The sequence below is a fragment of the Ambystoma mexicanum genome, chromosome 4q (assembly GCF_040938575.1).
Source record: "Ambystoma mexicanum isolate Mex_15411 chromosome 4q, UKY_AmexF1_1, whole genome shotgun sequence".
NCBI classification, from domain to species: Eukaryota; Metazoa; Chordata; class Amphibia; order Caudata; family Ambystomatidae; genus Ambystoma; species Ambystoma mexicanum.
In genome coordinates this window covers 892,104,880-892,124,279 of record NC_090928.1, presented here as the reverse complement: position 1 = coordinate 892,124,279, position 19,400 = coordinate 892,104,880, and the positions used below count along the sequence as shown (strand labels likewise).

General features: G+C 50.4%; 1 protein-coding gene across 1 annotated transcript in view; it reads right to left on the bottom strand.

Moving 5' to 3' along the window:
- The window catches only part of LRPPRC (leucine rich pentatricopeptide repeat containing), a 1,926,342-nt gene that overhangs the window by 448,158 nt on the left and 1,458,784 nt on the right, over positions 1 to 19,400 (bottom strand). Inside the window, exons 28-29 of the mRNA XM_069608459.1 lie at positions 10,210 to 10,352; positions 9,993 to 10,107 (exon numbers count right to left, since the gene is read on the bottom strand). Of these exons, the coding sequence (XP_069464560.1) occupies positions 9,993 to 10,107; positions 10,210 to 10,352 (258 nt within the window). The remainder of the gene's footprint in view (positions 1 to 9,992; positions 10,108 to 10,209; positions 10,353 to 19,400) is intronic.

Genomic DNA, 19,400 nt, shown 5'->3' with positions numbered 1-19,400 from the left:
GGCGCTTGGCTGTCCAATTGGGACAGCCAGACCCCCTGTGGGAGCATGTCATATTCAGGCACTCTGGCAGACAAAGGACACGTGGGATGGAAGACTCCTTCCCCACTTACTGCCTGCCCAGACACTGGAGCCTAGACAGGGACGGCCAAGGGTTCCCGTCAAAGCCAAAACACACACCACTGACCTCCCCCTCACACAATGGTAGAAGGGCTAACAAAGAAAAACCGCGCTAGCAATGGAGAAAAAAGAAGGGAGGCCCCAAGTGGGTACTCGGGTGCCCCTATTGTGCACTACTGAGGCTATGGACATAGCCTGCGGGAAAGAAAAAAGACAATAGTTGGTAGAGCACATCCAGTGTCACCAGCCATAACTAGGAGATTGTTTATGTGACTAAAAAGTCACAGGAGCAGAGAGAAGGGGGACACAAGATATCCCTTTGTCACTCCACTGAAGATGGTGTGTGCCAATCTCTCAGACTATAGAGTTTTGGGAGAGATACTAGGTATCCCTCGATCCTTGAGAACTGTAGTTCCTTGAGGATGTAGAAAAAGAATCTTGAAGGAGGACCCCAAGGCTCCCCAGCAACACAGCCCATAACAAGCTGTGTGTTGTAGTAGTAAATGCACAAATGCCTTTAAGAGCAATGGAGAAGACAGACTCCATATTACAGGTAGAATACAAGACTAAAGTTCCAAAAGACAGAGCCCACAAGAATGAAGGAGTGGAAAAAGGCTCTACTCATTCAAGGTTGAAAGAAAAAGGTCCAGAAAAAAGTGCTGGGGGTCTCTCTAGGAGATGGCATGAAGCATAAAAGTGATAAATCACCACAATATGAGGAATCTGCGGGAAGAAGCCAATCCATAGAAAACATGACAGCCTTTTGGTTTCCCTTCCAGATCAGAAAAGGCCAGAGACAGGCTGCGGACTGGGGAGGAGGGAGCCCACAAGGTCGTCGAGAGAGATGCCAGGACCCTCTTAGTTTTAAACATCCCAGCCGTCCCAGACTACTTCTGTAAAAGGTCAACAAAGCACTGCTGGAACTACTGTTTGTGTAATGTTCAGTCCATCCGTGATAATGAATAGTCTATTTTGAGCTGGTATGTACATATACAAAATCTCCTTCCAATATGAATCATCGTACAGTTATGATCAAAATAGAGTTTGGGTGTGGTTTTCTCTTTAAAGTATAAAGTTGTTTCAATATGTAATCGTGTGACTTTTGGTCGAAAGGGGTTAACTAGTTTTGGAAGAACAATGTGGTTTTCTGCATAACTACTAGAGGCTATAGAGGCATATTAATGAATCATGGCCCTAGTAGTGTTCTCAAACTACATTAACACAGCTTCTCCTGTCCCTCTTTGTCTATGCATGGTCAATTCATCTAGTTCTGCTAAGGGCATAGGTTCAGATGTCAATTGAGTCCTACTACTTCATAACCCATCATCTTTTGATACAACCCCTAAAATGAGCAGCTATGGGACATGACATCTATCATATCAACAGGGTAGTGTGCAGTCGTTTTCTGGATGTTGATACAGCAAATGCAATCAGATTACCACATTGTGCGAGTTTTCTCTTTTCTGCTCAAGTGATGATAGGGCTAGAGGTTCACAGACTCAAAAGCATTACAGACAAGTTTCAAACCGAGATCTGTGCTTTATATGAAGAAAGGAACAAGTTACTTACCTGTAATTGTTGTACTCCAGCATGGGTCTGGCATGGATTCACATGCTCATGAATATTCCCCGTCGTCAGGCTGGGAATCCTCGGTAAAGAAAAAATCAGTATCAGTTTCGTTTCTGATCTGATCTGTCTTTCTTAGTAGTAACCAATCACTGATCTCTGGGTCATACTGCCTCCAGCCAATGACTGCCATCTCCCTAAGCCCCTCCTCCGGCAGCCATCCTCAGATTTGGTAGCACGCCAAGTGGCAGTATGACCAAGTGAAGAGCTGCAGAGGGGTAGGTGGGAGGGTTCGCATGTGAATCCATGCCAGACCCATGCTGGAGAACAACAGTTACAGGTAAGTAACTTGTTCTCTCTCCAGCATGGGGTCTGGCATGGATTCACATGCTCATGAATAAAAGAATACATAGCAGTTTACACATGCACAACCACGGGAGGTGGCAACAGGCTCAACATTAAGCAATACAACAACTCAACATTAAGCATCTCTTACCTCCTCACCAGGCTCACCTTAAGCGAAGAGGTTGCGCAGCACTGCTTGGCCGACCCTGGACTCCTCCCTGGAGTCCCGATCGACGCAATAGAATCTTGTGAAGGTGTGTGTCGACCTCCACGTAGCAGCCCTGCAGATGTCCAGCAGGGGCACACCAGACCGGAACGCCGTGGTAGCAGCGATCGCTCTGGTCGAATGGGCTCTCGGACAGCCAGGCAGCGGTCGGTTTGCCAACCGGTGACAATGCATGATGCAGCCCGAGAGCCATCTGGAAATGGAAGTCTTCGAGAGAGCCTTCCTGTTATGATGCCTGCCTCCAAGGAGCCAAACCAGGCCCGGCACCCTCAGAGACAGACACAATGCATTCAAGGGAAGTGCCAGCAGCCCCAGATGGGGGCCCTTTGGACTCAGTCCTGGCGTCGTTGGCGTCAGGCTCATAGGGGACATCAGTCCTGGCGCCATCGGCGCCAGGCTCATGCAGAAGTAGGTTGGGAGTAGTGTTTGGTGTAAACTTACCTGTGCAGACCATGCTGCAACTTCCAAGACTGGAAGGAACTATTTTTCTAGGGACTACTTGATCTCTAGGGTGTGACCGGTGGAGGAATACATATTTCTGGGGGAAGAATACATACCTGGAACTACTTGAAAGGCTATTTAAGCCACACCCAAGCAGCAGACCACGCTTCGCGTTGTTCTGCACTTAGCAGCTGGACGCTCACCGTGCCTGCTCCTGCCTTGGTCCTCCATCACGCCTGCCAGCATCCTGGAAACACCTAAAGAAGAGGGAAGAGAACAGGTGAAAACAAGAACCTTACCTGATACATCTGCACTCCGGGTTCTGCACGCTGACGATCCTGCAACGAAGGCAAACATTTTAAACGCGCATCGCGTTGCGCGCAGCACGCTGCATTTCACTCACCTGCACGTGGCGTTTTCGAGTCCTGCGACGTCCATCCGGAACTTCCACCGTCATCCAGCACCTATTGGAAGGAAGGAGAAAGAGAGGTGAGAAGGGAAACACGAATCTAAGTAGAACTTACCTGTGGTTCAATTCCCTCTCCGCCTTCGGGCTTGTGCCATACCTTCGGCATCTCAGCACCCCGGCCCCTAAGGGGAAAAGAAACAGACATTGTATTATTGAGAGCATGTGAGAACATTAGCAATATGCTCACTCAAGACTTACCCATTTGCAAGAGAGACACAGCAGCTCGTTTCGGGTCGCGCCTTACCTCCGGCATTGCCGTACCCCGGCCCCCATGGGGAAAAAGACATTGGACATTAAAGGAGATACTTAAAACTGCAAAGGAATCTTTCATCGGAATTCTTACCAGAATTTGGCTTCATCCAAATCGCCTGCAGCCCGGAATCTTCTCCAGCACCAGCGAAAGAAAAGAACAGATGAGTGAATATAAACCCAAACTTGCCATAAACATTTGCGGTACGACGGGAATGGACAAACTAGTTTAAACTCATCAATCCAGTGAAGTAACTGGAATCACAACGCGCCCCTGCGTCAGAAGCAGGATGGAGAGCTCGTCATTTTGGTCCCTAAGGTGAGTCTTCACAGGGAATCCCAAAAGGGTTTCACGGAGGGAGAGAAGGGAAGTGGGAGGTCGGAACATCACCCGCAGACTATTAACCCTTCCTTTTCACACACAGTGGGATATTCCTCCGAGCCAGAAAAGCCAGGTTGGGGAATCCAGGCCAGTCCATCTTCCGGGTCTTACGCATCCCTGCAGAACAGGTCACAGCAGTCCCAGCCACGCCCGCGCCTCCGTGGGAGCCAGGTGAGCGTTACATTTCCCTTGATTCACAGACCCAAAGTTCACGAATAGCTGTGACGTCTTCCGAAAACTCTTTGTGTGGTCCACGTAGAACTTCAGTGCTCTAGCTACATCCAGCGAGTGCAAAGTCCTCTCGGCCGGCGTCGAAGGCGATGGGAAGAAAACTGGTCGTTGAGGGGAAGTCCGGCGGCACCTTGGGCAAGAAGGAGGGGTGCGCCCTAAGCACTACCCTGTGTCATGAAAAGTCAAGTATGGAGGCTTGCAAGATGGGGCCTGAATCTCTCCCACTCGTCGTGCAGAGGCGATGGCCACAAGGAACGCTGTCTTCCATGACACAAGGACGCCAGTCCCGTAGTCCTGGTATATCGGGAGATGGCAGCCAGATGTATTTTTATGGAGGCGTGAGCCGTAATCCGCAGAGGGTTAATCTTCTGTGCACGGCACCAGACAGAGAACCTCTTCCATTTATGACCGTAACACTTGAGAGTTGAGGACGCTCTGGCTTTTGCAAGAACCTCTCTGCAATCAGCCGGGATATCGTACCCTCCAAACTCTAGTGCTGCAGGAGCCAGGCCTGTAAGTTCAGCGACTGTGGGTCGTGGTGTAGAATGGCGCCTCCTTCTCTGGAGAGAAGATCCGCGTCCGCCGGCAGCCTGACTGGCGGGGACGCTGACAAGTCCAGAAGGTCCGGGAACCAGACCTGCCTCGGCCACGCCGGTGCGATGAGGATCATCCTGCACCTGGACTTCTTGAGCTGGTTGATGAGGCGGAGCAGAAACGGCAATGGAGGGAACGCGTATAGAAACAGGCCGTCCCAAGGGAACGAGAAAGCATCGCCCATGCTCCTCGGCTGTGGGAACCTGCTGGCGAACCTCTGGCACATGGAGTTTGCTGTCGTCGCGAACAGGTCGATCTGGGGTTTGCCCCATCGTTGGAAGAGTCGATCCACTTGATCCTGGTGCAGTTCCCACTCGTGGCACTAGCGTAGCTCCCTGTTGAGTGAGTCAGCGATGGTGCTTTTTATTCCTGCCAGGTGGAAGGGAACCAGAAACATCCCCTGGGCGACGGCCCAGTGCCACAGATCCTGGGCCTCCTTGGATAGGGCTGGGGATCTGGTGCCCCCCCTGCTGCTGTATGTAGAACATCGTGGTGGTGTTGTCGGTGAAGATCCTCACCACTTTGTCCTGAGGGACGGGAGGAATGCTTGAGCACCCAGTACACTGCACGGAGGTCCAAGATGTTGATGTGAAGAGACCTCTCCTCCAGGAGCCAAAGGCCTCTTGCGTGGACATCTCTGGTGTGGGCCCCCCCCCCCCAACCCTCCAGAGAGGGGACCGTAGTCACCACCTCCTGAAACGCCAGGGTTTGAAAGTCCGTGCCCGTCGTGAGGTGAGCCCGGGTACCCCACCATAGGATCGCCCGACGGAACTCCTCGTCGAGGGGGATCCTGTCCTCGAAGCAGCCCCTGCCTGAAACCAGCGGGAGTCGAGGAACTCCTGTAGCGAACGCATCCGAAGTCTGCAAAGGGGTGCAAGGTAGATGTATGAGGACATCATCCCGAGAAGGGACTTGATGGACCTCACCCTGGCCACGCGCGTGGCTAACAATCGCCGTACCTTGCCCAGGATGGTTTTGGTCCGCTCCTCTGAAGGGGAGGCCAATTGCTCCACTGTATCGAGCTTCGCCCCCAAAAACAGTGCTACTTGTGACGGAACCAGGTGGGATTTGGGGTAGTTGATGGAGAACCCCAGCTCCGTGAGCAACCGGACGGTCCTCGCCGTATAATCGACGGCGAGTTCCCTTGACCTTGCCCGGATTAGCCAGTCGTAGAGGTAGGGGTAGACGTGGATCCCCTGCAGGCGCAGCCACGCCGCCACTGGTGCCAGGCACTTGGTGAAAACCCTGGGTGCCGACTTTAATCCGAACGGTAGGGCTCTGAATTGGAAGTGGCGTCCTTGAACCACGAACCTGAAGAACTTCCTGTGCCTTCTTAGAATGGGGATGTGGAAGTAAGCATCCTCCAGGTCCAGCGACGATAGGAAGTCGCGTTCCCCAGCTGTCCCAGCACGTTCTGGAGGGTGACCATCCTGAATTTCTGCACCTTGATGTACTTGTTTAAGCGGTGCAAGTCCAGGATGGGGCACCAAGCTCCCGTCTTCTTCCTGACAAGGAAGTACCTTGAGTACACTCCGGAGCCCCGGAGCCTTCTGGGGACGAGCTCGATGGCACCTTTCTTGAGCATCGCCCTTACCTCCAACAGCAGTTGAGGGAAATGATTTTTCCTTCCTGGCCACGGGAGGAATGCGAGAGCACTTCTTTTGGAATTCCAGCGAGTGCCCGTTGGCCAGGGTGTCCAACACCCAACAGTCGGTGGAGATGGAATCCCACACGCTGACGAACTTCGTCAGCTGGCCTCCCACCGGGGTGCTTCGGTGGGGGCCAAACAACACGGCCGGGTCAGTCTTGATTGGAGGCGGCCTTGCCGCCGTGGCGGCACCCCCTTGTTTGCAGCGACCTCTGTAGGCCTCCTGGGAAGAGGAGCGGGCCGCCTGGCGGTAGGTGGAGGAGCCACCGCTGGATCGTTTGGAGGCACCCTGTCTTCCTCCAGAGCTCCGAAAGGACCGTCGTTGCTGAAGCACCCCAAGGGCCCGGGCCGTCTCCGAGTCGGTCTTGATGGCCTGTAGAGACTCATCCACCGCCTTACCAAAGAGGTTGTTGCCATCGAACGGCATGTCCAACATTCTAGTCTGGACGTCCAGGCAAAAGTCTGTCGTCTGGAGCAATCCTCGTCGTCTGAGGCAAATTCCGTTGCCCAGTTGACGAAATCCGGTATCGGCAATGTCTGTTGCCACCGTAATGGCGTGATCCGACGCCACCTCGCCCTCCTGCAGAATTTCTAGGGCCTCCGCCCTTTTGTCATCAGGCAGGAAATCTAGCAGGGGAGCTATCTTGAATCAGAGCTCCCTGTCGTAGCGGGCCATGATCGCTAAGGCATTGGCCACCTTAATCGTTGTCGCCGCCGACGAGATGACTCGTCGTCCCATAGAGTCCAACTTCTTACCCTCGCTGTCCGGAGGGGAGGTGGAAGACGAAGCCGCCGCGCCCGCTGCCTTCTTCTTAGCCGCTGCTGAGACGACCAAGTCCGGTGTGGGCTGGGCCCTGAGGCACAAGGGGACGACATCGGGGACTTGGTACTTCTTCTCGTACCTGTCCCTCTTGGCAGGTGTCGTGGAAGGGTTCTTGAGGGCAGCAAGCCCCTCGTCCCAGATGTCGTCGAGTAAAGGCACCGCGAGGACTGTCTTCCTCTTAGCCTCTCGTCGCTGGTACAGAAACCCCTCCTTTTTCTGTACTTGAGGGCAGAGCTGGAAGAGCTCGGATGCCCTGGTTATCATGGCGTGGAAAGAGCCAACCTCGTCGGCTCGGGACGCCCGCGGGGGGTTGACAACGGGATGTCCGCTGTGTCATCGCCGCCGTCATCGTCCGTCCCCGTATCCGTCGCCGTATCCTCTCCCGGCAAGGGGGATGAGCGGTCCACCGGTCTCGCAGGTACGAAGGGCAGAGCGGGGTGGACTCTCCTCCTCTTGTTCGGAGGGCTTCCCGACAGGCCTAGTTCTGACTCCTCCGTCGGGGTGCGTGGTAATCTCGTCCTTATCTCGGTACATAAGGATTGGATTGCCAACAAAATGGCCGCCGAGCTATCCTGGGGCTCGGGCAATGGCTGCGACGGACAGGATGGCCGCTCCAGTGGGCCCTGTTCATCGTCCTCGTCGCTATCATCGATCACGTCAGCAGGGACCGCCCCCTGGGATCGAACCTTCTTGAACCTCTCGTTGAGGTTTATGAACCTCTCGTTGAGGCCTATGGACCTTTCGTTGAGGCCCCTCACGGTCTACACCAGTTCCTCCTCAGAGGCTGATTCTGAGTCTGTAACGGCCACCACCCCCCCCCCCTCTTTTTCAGCCAGGGGCTTCAGGGGGTTCTTAGCGATGGGCTGGAAAGAGGATTCCCTCCGCGGCGGCAGGGATACTCTGGGCCCAGAGGCCGTTTCCATTGGCGTAGTCTCAGCCGGCTCCGCCAGGGTTGCAGAGACCACTTCGGTAGAGGCCTTAGCGGAGTGGATCAAGGCCCTCACCACCTTAGGTGCGTCATGGGCCTTCGCCTTGGGGGGAGGGTCAGCGCCTCGCTCCCCCTTCGAGATCGACCGGGTCCGCTCCAGCAGTCTACCTGGGTTCTCGGACTTCCTCTTCCCCGACCCAGAGCGCTGGCTCGTGGTCGAACGTGCCGGGGAAGTAGCGCCCTGCTTGGCAACCGAAGAGCCCGACCTTTCGGCGCTCCCGGAGCCCGTGGACTCGCAGTGCTTGGCCTTCTGTTGGGCCCCCGTCGCCGGGCGCCCTCAAAGGACTTATAAACCCGCTCAGACTTATTCTTCCCCTTCTCACTTGCTGTGCCCTTCTCCAGCCAGGTGGCGGGGCGGGAACGGCGATCTTGTTTGGTCCGTTCTGAAAGGTTCTGGCAGAACGCACAGTCCTTCTCCACGTGCGTCTTGTCCCCATGGAGGCAGAAGAGACATCGCAAATGCTCGTCCTCCTTGAAAACGTTATATAATCCGCATCCAGGGCAGTTCCTGAACAGCTTGGATCCGGGCGTCAAGCTCCCTTTGTCCTGGGCCATGTCTTGAGGTAGGTCGCAGATCTTCCGGAATCCTCCAAGAAGTGTAAACTCGACGAAAACTTCACCCTTGAGGGGCGTAGAAGAATTCCGAAACGGGTCCCCGTTATTGGAAGTAGAAACGGTGGAGCTTGAGGCTCGATTAAACCGAAAAAATGAGAATTTCTCCTGGAAAAACGTGAAAACGCAGTAAAAAACGAGAGCTAAACACGAGGACTCCCAACACATGAGCATGCGGTAAAAATCTGAGGATGGCTGCCCGAGGCGGTGCTTGGGGAGAGGGCAGTCATTGGCTGGGGGCAGTATGACCCCGAGATCAGTGATTGGTTACTACTAAGAAAGACAGATCAGAAACGAAACTGATACTGATTTTTTCTTTACCGAGGATTCCCAGCCTGACGACGGGGAATATTCATGAGCATGTGAATCCATGCCAGACCCCATGCTGGAGAACTACCTTCAACTTTGATTCAGCACCCTTCATATTCTACAGTGTATTCTGGTTATAAATGTTTCTCCCACTTGGCCCATAACTTAGGTCTGCATTTCTTTAGCCTGGTTAGCAATTTTAAGAGACTTCACATTTCTTTGAGCCACAAACCCCGACATTAGCTACGTTACTTTTTACATCAATATTAAATCTATGGGTACATGAATTCGAGCTTCAGTTGGCCAAAGAGATCTTCAATATTCACACATACTTCACAAATGCCATTTTATCACTATGCAGAACCATTTAAATTTGTCATTTTGCAAAAAGCATTACATTTCTTTGGTTGAAGGCACAAGCACTTTACACCGGGCCAATTTAATATTTACGGTGTTCATATATGCTTTCACAATTTTCATAATGTTCTTGTATAAAATTCTAAAATTAATTACAATGTCTTGTGCACCTGTGTGGGAATTCTGTTAAACTTCGTCACATAAATTGGATCATTAATTCAGGTTTATAAGAACGGCGATAATGCGGCTATTCAAAAAATGTATTTGATTAAATGGTTCCACAAGAAGTATTGCATCTCTGCAGTCTGATCAAATGTCATGTATTTGGCTTAAGCATTGAGAGGTTTGGATCATAAACCACTATCAATGTATTAAAATAAACTGATAAGTAGAGTGGAACAAACTTTTGGCTCACTGCTCTCAGTTACATCTTCACTTCATGCATAATTACTTTTCCATAGCACACTACTTGAGACTGGAGCTTAATTACTGAATCAACAAGTGAAACATTTTCTCTTACATATAGATTTGACACAGTCAGCCACATATTGAGCATATGTCCCGATATTCATAGAGGTTTCAATCGGATCAATTTGTTCACAGATTATTTTGCATAAGTTAAGAATAGAAAATACCTTTCGAATGATTCCTTTTGCAGAGAGCAAATATCTTGTTTTGAGATAGTCCATCTGCCTCAAACGATATGGAAGGTGAGGAATCTCGTGTCATTACGGCACCTTCATACCAATTCTTATAAAATAAATGTGAAAGTAAATATGAACAGGTCATCTGGACAACTATCAACATAAAAACAACAAAGTTAACATTAGAATGCAAAAAATATGTAACTACCTCAGGAACGTCAAACGGAACATCCTGACCATTGCTCTTGAAGATATTGGCCAACAGCTTCAAAGTCCTTTCACGTGGAATTAGGTTTTCTTCTTGCATTTTAGTCCAGACAGCATCTGCTTTTTTCCAATCGTTATTTTCTTCTGAAAAACAAAGATAAACCGAGGCATTACTAAAAGATCATGAAGAGGTCTACATTAAGGCTTTTTTTGCTTCAAGTTTATGTATTGAAGCATTTAAGGAACTGACGAATAACTTTACTTGAACTAAATTATGTTATCACATATCTTCTTCTGCAACATTCCCTTTCACATGCACTAGCATAGTTTCCTAAATTTGAACTATGAACAGTCTGAAATTCCTGAGTCTACAAGACATCAACTACTGCTGCTCTAGCCCCTTCCTTAAATCTGGGGTGATTAGCAGCACTGTGTTTGTTTCTATGTTCTTTTTCTATGAGTAGCAGCCACTGGTGAACAGAGGGTTGCATTTCATTCCTTCCTTGTTTATGGTGACATCAATGCCCGTTTTACTCGTCAGCACATCCGTATTGTGGTTATCCCTTTTTCACAGCAGGGGGAAGAGTTGTCCTGCTTAGTAATGTGATTGCGGTGTTGACCTCTGAGTGAGCGAAGGCTTGTTGACCTATGAGTGAGCGAAGGCTATGCAGGCTAATGACTTAGGGGGATTAGCTTTGGAATGTTGACAGTTGGCAGTGGAGAGAATCTCACTAGAAGAGTTGATGAGGATAGTGGAGATAGCAGGTGTTCTGGCTAACAGCTCACATCCTAAAGTTCCAGGACTTTTTCTTTCCTTTGCTCCTTGGGTTCTCTCCTAATTAGCCATGGGAGAAACACCCTGTTTAACACCAACTCAGATTCTTGAAAAATCTGTGTCGTATGGCTTACTAACAAGAAAGGAAAACCTTTCAATAGGAAAAATCATTGTGAATTTTACTATCAGTTGTCAGTAAGTAGGACATCAATGACTGACAGATGACTATTAAGGGGCAGGTTTGAAATAGTGATGCTGATGAGGATTCTTAGCAGCTTCTTACTCCCCTCGTCTGCCTCGGCTTGTGTGTTGGCGAGCCTCTGTATACAATTTATTTAGCACTTGAGGCATATTGGGTTCATCCATCAGTACAAGTTGGTGAGTCCCACAGCAGGTGCTCATTATATACAAAGGAGGCTGCCTTATCATTAGACTCTAGATGATATCACTTCAAGAGGGCTCCTCAATAAGTGCTTCCTCCCGTAGCCAGGAGACAAGATTTGGCAAAGCCGTGTTACATTCGGTTCATTCTTAAAGGGGAATATTCCAATTTTACTCCCACCTCCTCTTTCACACCACTGCTATGGGAGTCTATCAAGATAAGGAATACGTCGGAGGACACAATCGATTCGAAGAACAAGTTACTTCTTACCTTGTAACGTTCTTTCGACGGGATGTTCCTCCGACGTATTCCTCATCTTAGATATCTCCTTCCAGCTCTGCTGGCCTCGGAAAATTTTTCTCTAGAGGGCGCTGCGCGTCGACGTCCTCCGAGTCGATGTCCCTCGACAGCCGCCGTATCGACGTCATCCTGCCTATAAAGGGCGCGCGCAGCGTCCGTTGCTCAGTTCCGTTTTGTAGCCCACAATAATACTTTCTGGACTAGACTAATCACCCTGAAGGAGCGTAAGCTGCAACAACAGGGGAAGTAGAACTGCGGGGATGGATGGGAGGGTCGATGAGGAATACGTCGGAGGAACATCCCGTCGAAAGAACGTTACAAGGTAAGAAGTAACTTGTTCTTCGAAGGGATTGTGTCCTCCGACGTATTCCTCATCTTAGATAGGCTCCCATAGCAGTATTCCATTATTGGAGGAGGGAGTACTGACTTCACGCTGTCTTCTATTGATGAATAGAATGCAGTACAGCCCTTCCAAACCTAGTCTCTTGACTGGAGGAGGAATCCAAATTGTAAAAACGTGTAAAGGTATGGACAGACGACCATGTAGCGGCCGCACAGATGTCTTTAACCGGCACGCCTCTTTTGAGGGCCGATGAAGCTGCAATACCTCTGGTCGAATGAGCCCTAAGGTTTTGAGGGGGCTCTTTCCCTGCCAGTTTATAACATTCCAGAATGGCTAGAATGATCCATCTGGAAATGGTCTTAGTTATTGGTAACCCCAGCTTGTGACCTGCGTAACCTACAAACAGCTGGTCTGCCTGTCTTATCCTGGCTAGTCTACTGATTTAAAAACTTAAAGCCCTTCTAGGGTCTAACCTGTGTAACCTCTCTTCCTCTTTCCCCGGGTGAGGAGGAGGATAGAAAGATGGTAGGGTAATCTTCTGAGTGACATGGAATTCAGAAACCACCTTTGGGAGGAAATTAGGCTTCACTTGCAGGACAACTTTGTCTTTGTGAAATATTGTGTGAGGGGGTTTACAAGAAAGAGCTTGTAATTCGCTCACCCTTCTAGCAGATGTAAGTGCTATTAATAAAACAGTTTTAAGGGTAAGGAATCTTAACGAACAAGAATGGAGTGGTTCGAAAGGTGTGCCCATCAGGAAAGTTAGTACTAAGTTTAAATCCCATAGGGGAACTTGGAATGGTCTTGGGGATAAACATTGGTTAACCCCTTTAGAAACTGTATTACCAAGGGTAATTTGAAATAGGATGGTTCTTCCGCAGTGTGCTTAAAGATGGATAGCGCTGCGAGATAGCCCTTAATGGTGCCAACTTGAAGACCTGAATTCGCCAAATATAGAAGGAAGGACAAAACCATTGGTGTACCACATGAAAAAGGGTTGATATTCTGTTCTCTACACCAGCTGCAAAATCTGTTCCAACGGCAGCGGTATAAAGACTTTGTTGCTGGCCTCCTTGCCGAAAGCAACACCTCCATAACATCATCAGGGAGGTCCCAATCCTTGTACCTCAACCTTTCAGAAGCCAAGCGTGAAGGTTGAGGGTTTTGATGTCTGGATGGAGAACCTGACCTCCCTTCTGTGAGAGTAGGTTCTCTCTGAGTGGAAGTCGAATTGGAGGGCAGATGGACAAGTCTAGAAGGTCCGGGTACCATGTTCTCCTGGCCCAATCCGGGGCAATTAGGATCATGGTTCTCCGGAATCTTCTCAACCTCCTGATCATTTGAGGAATGACAGGGGTCGGTGGAAACACGTACAGAAGCAGAAACTCCCAGTCCACTATGAACGCGTCTCCCAGAGCTCCTCTCGGGGGAAATTCCCTTGAGCACAACAGATCGCATTTCCTGTTGACGCTGGTGGCGAACAGATCCACCTGAGGGGTTCCCCAAAGGGCGAAGATCTCTTGAAGGACTTCCTGAGCTAGTTCCCACTCGTGGGAGACTGTGCTCTGCCTGCTCAGAGCGTCCGCTGTCAAGTTCTTCTCCCCGGCTAGGTGAACTGCCGATAGAGCGATTCCTTCTTGGATTGCCCAAAACCAGAGCTGCATCGCCTCTCTGCACAGGGGTAGTGATCCTACGCCTCCTCTTTTGTTGAGGTAATGCATGGCCACCGTGTTGTCCGCCATTATCAGGACGTTCTTCCCTTGTACAGCTGGCAGGAACGCCTTCAGCGCAAGTCTGATGGCTCTCAGCTCTAACAGGTTGATATGTAGTCTGGACTCCGATGGAGACCAACGACCGCTGATGGTCAAGTCGTTGGCGTGGGCTCCCCACCCCGTGAGTGAGGCATCCGTGACTACTGTTATCTCCGGCCAGGGTTGCCAAAACTGTTCTCCTTTCAGAATGTTCTCCTGACAGGCCCACCACTGAAGGCCTCGAGCTACTCTGTCGGGAACCTGAAGAAGATCTGTTATTCTCTCTGAGAATTGTGACCACTGAGTCCTCAGTGCCCACTGGAGGGATCTCATTCTCAGGCGAGCCTCTGGCACTAGGAAAATGCAGGATGCCATGAGGCCTAGCAACCTCAAAAAGTCGAAGGCTGGGAGACGTTGGGCATGTTGGAACTTGGTAACCATCTGTAGAATATCTTGAGCCCTCACCTCTGGTGGCGAGGCTTTTCCCAGGGAAGTGTCCAGGATCGCTCCTATGAACTGGAGTCTCTGCGATGGTATCATTTGTGACTTCTTTAAATTGAGGGAGAAGCCCAGTCTGTGAAGGAAGTGGCACACGTGATTTAGCTAGATCTGAGCTTGTTCCGAAGAAACAGCCCTGATCAACCAATCGTCCAGGTAGGGGTAGACGTGAATCCCTTCCCTCCTTAGACTTGCAGCCACTACCGACATTAACTTGGTGAAGACCCTCGGGGTGGAGGTCAGCCCAAATGGCAGCACTCGAAATTGATAGTGAGAGTTGCCAATTGCGAACCTCAGTATTTCCTGTGTTTGAGATGGATAGGCACATGGAAATAAGCGTCCTGAAGTTCCAGAGATACCAACCAGTCCTGGAACTGAAGGGCCTGGAGGATCTGAGAAAGAGTGACCATCTTGAATTTGTCTTTTCTGAGGAATTTGTTCAATTCTCGCAAGTCCAAGATGGGTCTCAGTCCTCTGTCTTTCTTTGGAATGAGAAAGTAAAGGGAGTACCAGCCCTTGTTCCTCTCCGCTACAGGTACCGGTTCTATGGCACCTTTCTCTAGCAGGTCCAAAATTTCCTGCAAGAGGAGCGGATCTGGAGCTTTCTGAGAGCTGATCCCCGGTGGATGACTCTGAGGTATACGTAGGAAAGGCTGGCAGTAACCTTGGGCAACTGTTTCCAATGCCCAAACATCTGACGAGATAGCCTGCCATTCCGCCAGATGTTGAGTCAACCTGCCTCCTTTAGGTGTCCTGTGAGGGAAGTCCTCAGAGTGGTTTTGGGGCGGCTGATGCATATGCCGATGGTAAAGAGGCACCTGCTGTTGCTGCGGCCTTTGAATATCTACCCCGTCCACCTCGGGTAGTTCTTCGTTCTCCCCTTTGAGCCGGTCGTCCTCTACCTCTTCCGAATGCGGAGTAGAAGCGAAAGGACTTGCCTCTCGCAGAGGTTCCTGTGGGACGAAAAGGTGTCTGACGGATTGCAGCGCCTAGGGATTTTGCTGCTGCTTTTGAAGTTTGCAGTTTCTCTAAACTGTCATCCGCCTTTTTCCCGAACAAAGAAGAGCCATCGAATGGCATGTTCAAGAGCCTGGCTTGCACATCTGGGGCAAAACCAGACTTTCTCAACCAAGCAAATCTCCTGGTTGAAGTACTTGCCGCCATTGCTCTGCTGATACTGTCAGCCGAATCAATGCCCGTCTGGAGGGATTCGCACATAGCGTCTTTACCGTCCTGTATGATATTCAGGAATGCCTCCCTTTCTTCTCCCTCCGGGATGCAGTCAGCCGCTGTAGAAGCACACTCCCAAAGTGTATGGCTGAATCTAGCAAGGGTGCAAGAAGCATTCACAGATTTTAACACCATGCTACATGCCGAAAAAACTTTCTTTGCCATAGCATCATATTTTTTATCGTCCCTGTCCTGTGGGACGGTAGGATAAGCCGTCTTGACATCGGTAGAAGATGCTGCCTGTACCACCAGACTTTCTGGGGATGGGTGTTTTGACAAAAACTCTGGGTCTGTAGAGCATACCCTGTATTTTGTAGAAAGTCTTTTATTTACTGCCGGGACGACATCTGGGGTTTCCCAGTTTGTCATAATCTTCCTCTGAAGAGCTTTATGGAAAGGCACCACAGGATCCTCCTGTGGGCCTTTATCAAGAATATCCGTGAGGTCATCTTGTTGGAAAGATTGTGAAGGTGCAGACCACCCCATAAACTCTGTGATCCTGGCCATTAAGGCTCTATAGGGGGTTTCAGCATGCTCCCCCGGGTCTGGCCTAGCAAACTCCACCTCAGGGGAAGTGTCTAACCCACTTGCCTCATGTAAGGAATCATGAAGATCCTTTAATCTGCGTTCTTCAGAGGGAAATTCCTCTCTAATTGGGGTTACAGGTCCCTGCAACTCAAATGTGTCTTCCTGTTCAGACAATTCACCCTCTTCCAAAATTGAGGACATAGTTCTCAATTGTTCTGAACTCATAAAGGAAGTAAATCCCATTTCCAAGGCAGAGGGTGCCGAACTTGTCATTATCGGCCTCGAAAACGTCGATGTCGTCGACGTCGAAGGCTTTGAGCGTGGCGTCGAAAACAAAGGCGGAGGCCTCGATGTCCTCGACAGAATTGGGATTCTACTGGACAATCTCGAAGCCATCGTCATCGAGGACCTGGGGATAGTCACTGGGTGTGTCGTGACCGTGACTTTTCTTGGCGTCGACGCCGGTGTCGAAGCTGGCGTCGAGTCGACAGACCCGTGTGTCGAAGGTCCCTTCGACAACGGCGTCGAAGACACCGACCTCGGCGTCGACGGAACCCTCGTCGACGGCGTCGACGGAACCTTCGAGGAAGGTTTGGAGGTCATAGTCCTACTCAAGGGTTCGAGACGCGCTCGAGAGGTTTCCTTCGCCGGGTACTGCGACTCGCAGCGTTTTTGACCTTCGGGTCTTTCGACCAGAGCATCGCTCTCGGCAGTCTTTGAGGGGGTCGAGGCCGCTTTCTCGAAGACGCTCATCATATTTTTGCGGAATTCCTCCCATTCAGCCCGGGAACTATGTTTCGTGGGGCAAGGGATTCTTTTTGGCGAAACAGAGGAAGAGGAAGACGGAGAAGGGGATCTTCGACGTCTCCTCTTCGAGTGCTTCGATCTCGAGGAGTGATGGGACCCACTCCGAGACCTGGAGCGCGAATGGTGACGAGGAGACGAGTGTCTCGACTTCATCGACGAAGAAGCAGCTTTAAAAGTCTTACCTTTCTCCAGCTTCCCCCTGCGCTCCTTCAGGGCCTTAGCTGTCATGGACATACAGTCCTCGCACTCCGAACAATGGTGTTCAGCTCCCAAACACCACAGACAAACTCTGTGAGGGTCAGTCAGCGACATCTTTTTTCCACAATCTCAGCATTTTTTGAAGCCGGATCGAGGAGTTGTCGGTTCCGACGAGGAAGCCATCGAGTATGGATCGAATAACTTGAGGTAAATAGTATTAATCTGACAATAACTGAGCAACGGTATTCCGAGGCACTGAGTAAGTGCGGAAAAATGGAACTGAGCAACGGACGCTGCGCGCGGCCTTTATAGGCAGGATGACGTCGATACGGCGGCTGTTGAGGGACATCGACTCGGAGGACGTCGACGCGCAGCGCCCTCTAGAGAAACATTTTCCGAGGCCAGCAGAGCTGGAAGGAGATATCTAAGATGAGGAATACGTCGGAGGACACAATCCCTTCGAATGGAGTGGTTCAAAAGGAGTACCCATCAGAAAATTTAAGACTAGATTTAAGTCCCTCAAGGGAACTTGGAACAGCCTTGGGGGATAGACATTAGTTAACCCTTTCAGAAATTGGATTACTAGGGGTAATTTGAAATACGATGGCTCCTCCACAGTGCGCTTAAAGATTGACAGCGCTGCAAGGTAGCCCTTGATCGTACCAACTTGAAGACCTGAATTCGCCAACTAGAGCAAAAAAGATAACACCATTGGTGTACTGCATGAAAAGGTTTCGATATCCTTTTCTCTACACCAGCTGCAAAATCAGTTCCAACGGCAGCGGTATAAAGTCTTTGTTGCTGGCCTTCTGGCTTAAAGCAACACCTCCATGACGTCATCCGGGAGGTCCCAATCCTTGTATCTCAACCTTTCAGAAACCAAGCGTGAAGGTTGAGGGTTCTGATGTCTGGATGGAGAACCTGACTTCCCTTCTGCAAGAGAAGATCCCCTCTTCGCGGAAGACGAATCGGAGGGCAAATGGACATGTCCAGAAGGCCCGGGTACCATGTTCTTCTGGCCCAATCCAGGAAAATTAGGATCATAGTCGTCGGAATCTTCTCAACCTCCTGATCATCTGAGGAATGACGGGGACTGGCGGAAACCCATATAGAAGTGAAAACTCCCAGTCTACTACGAACGCGTCCCCTAGAGCTCATCTCGGGGGAAATTCCCTTGAACAAAACTGATCGCACTTCCTGTTGATACTGGTGGCGAACAGATCCACTTGAGGGGTAACTCAAAGGGGAAAGATCTCTTGAAGGACTTCCTGAGCTAGCTCCCACTCGTGGGAGACTGTGCTCTGCCTGCTCAGAGCGTCCGCTGTCAAGTTCTTCTCTCTGGCTAAGTGAACTGCCGATCGAATTGCCCAAAACCAGAGCTGCATTGCCTCTGCACAGTGGCAGTCATCTTACGCCTCCTCTTTTGTTGAGGCAGTGCATGGCCACTGTGTTGTCCGTCATTATTAGGACATTTTTCCCCTGTATAGATGGCAGAAAAGCCTTCAGCGCTAGTCTGATTGCTCTCAGCTCCAACAGGTTGATGTGTAGTCTGGACTCCAATGGAGACCAACGACCGCTGATGGTCAAGTCATTGGCATGGGCTCCCCAGCCCGTGAGTGAGGCATCCGTGACTACTGTTATCCCCGGCCATGGTTGCCAAAAGTGTTCTCCTTTCAATATGTTCTCCCGACAGGCCCACCACTGAAGGTCTCGAGCCACTCTGTCTGGGACTTGAAGCAGATCTGACATTCTTCCTGAGAATTGCGACCATTGGGTTCGTAGTGCCCACTGGAGGGATCTCATTCTTAGGCGAGCCTCTGGCACTAGAAAGATGCAGGATGCCATGAGGCCTAGCAACCTCAAAAAGTCAAAGGCTGGTAGACGTTGGGCATTTTGAAACTTGGTGACCATCTGTAGAATATCTTGAGCCCTCACCTCTGGTGGCGAGGCTTTCCCCAGAGAAGTGTCCAGGACTGCTCCAATGAACTGGAGTCGCTGTGAAGGCATCATCTGAGACTTCTTTAAGTTGAGGGAGAAGCCCAACTTGTGAAGGAAGTGGCAGACATAATTTAGCTGGATCTGAGCTTGTTACGAAGATACTGCTCTGATCAACCAGTCGTCTAGGTAGGGGTAGACGTGGATCCCTTCCCTCCTTAGACTTGCAGCCACTACAGACATTAGCTTAGTGAAGACCCTCAGGGCGAAGGTCAGCCCAAATGGCAGAACTCGAAATTGATAGTGAGAGTTGCCAATTGTGAACCTCAGGTATTTCCTGTGTTTGAGATGGATTGGCACATGGAAATAAGCATCCTGAAGGTCCAGAGATACCAACCAGTCCTGAAGCTGGAGGGCCTGAAGGATCTGAGAAAGGGTTACCATC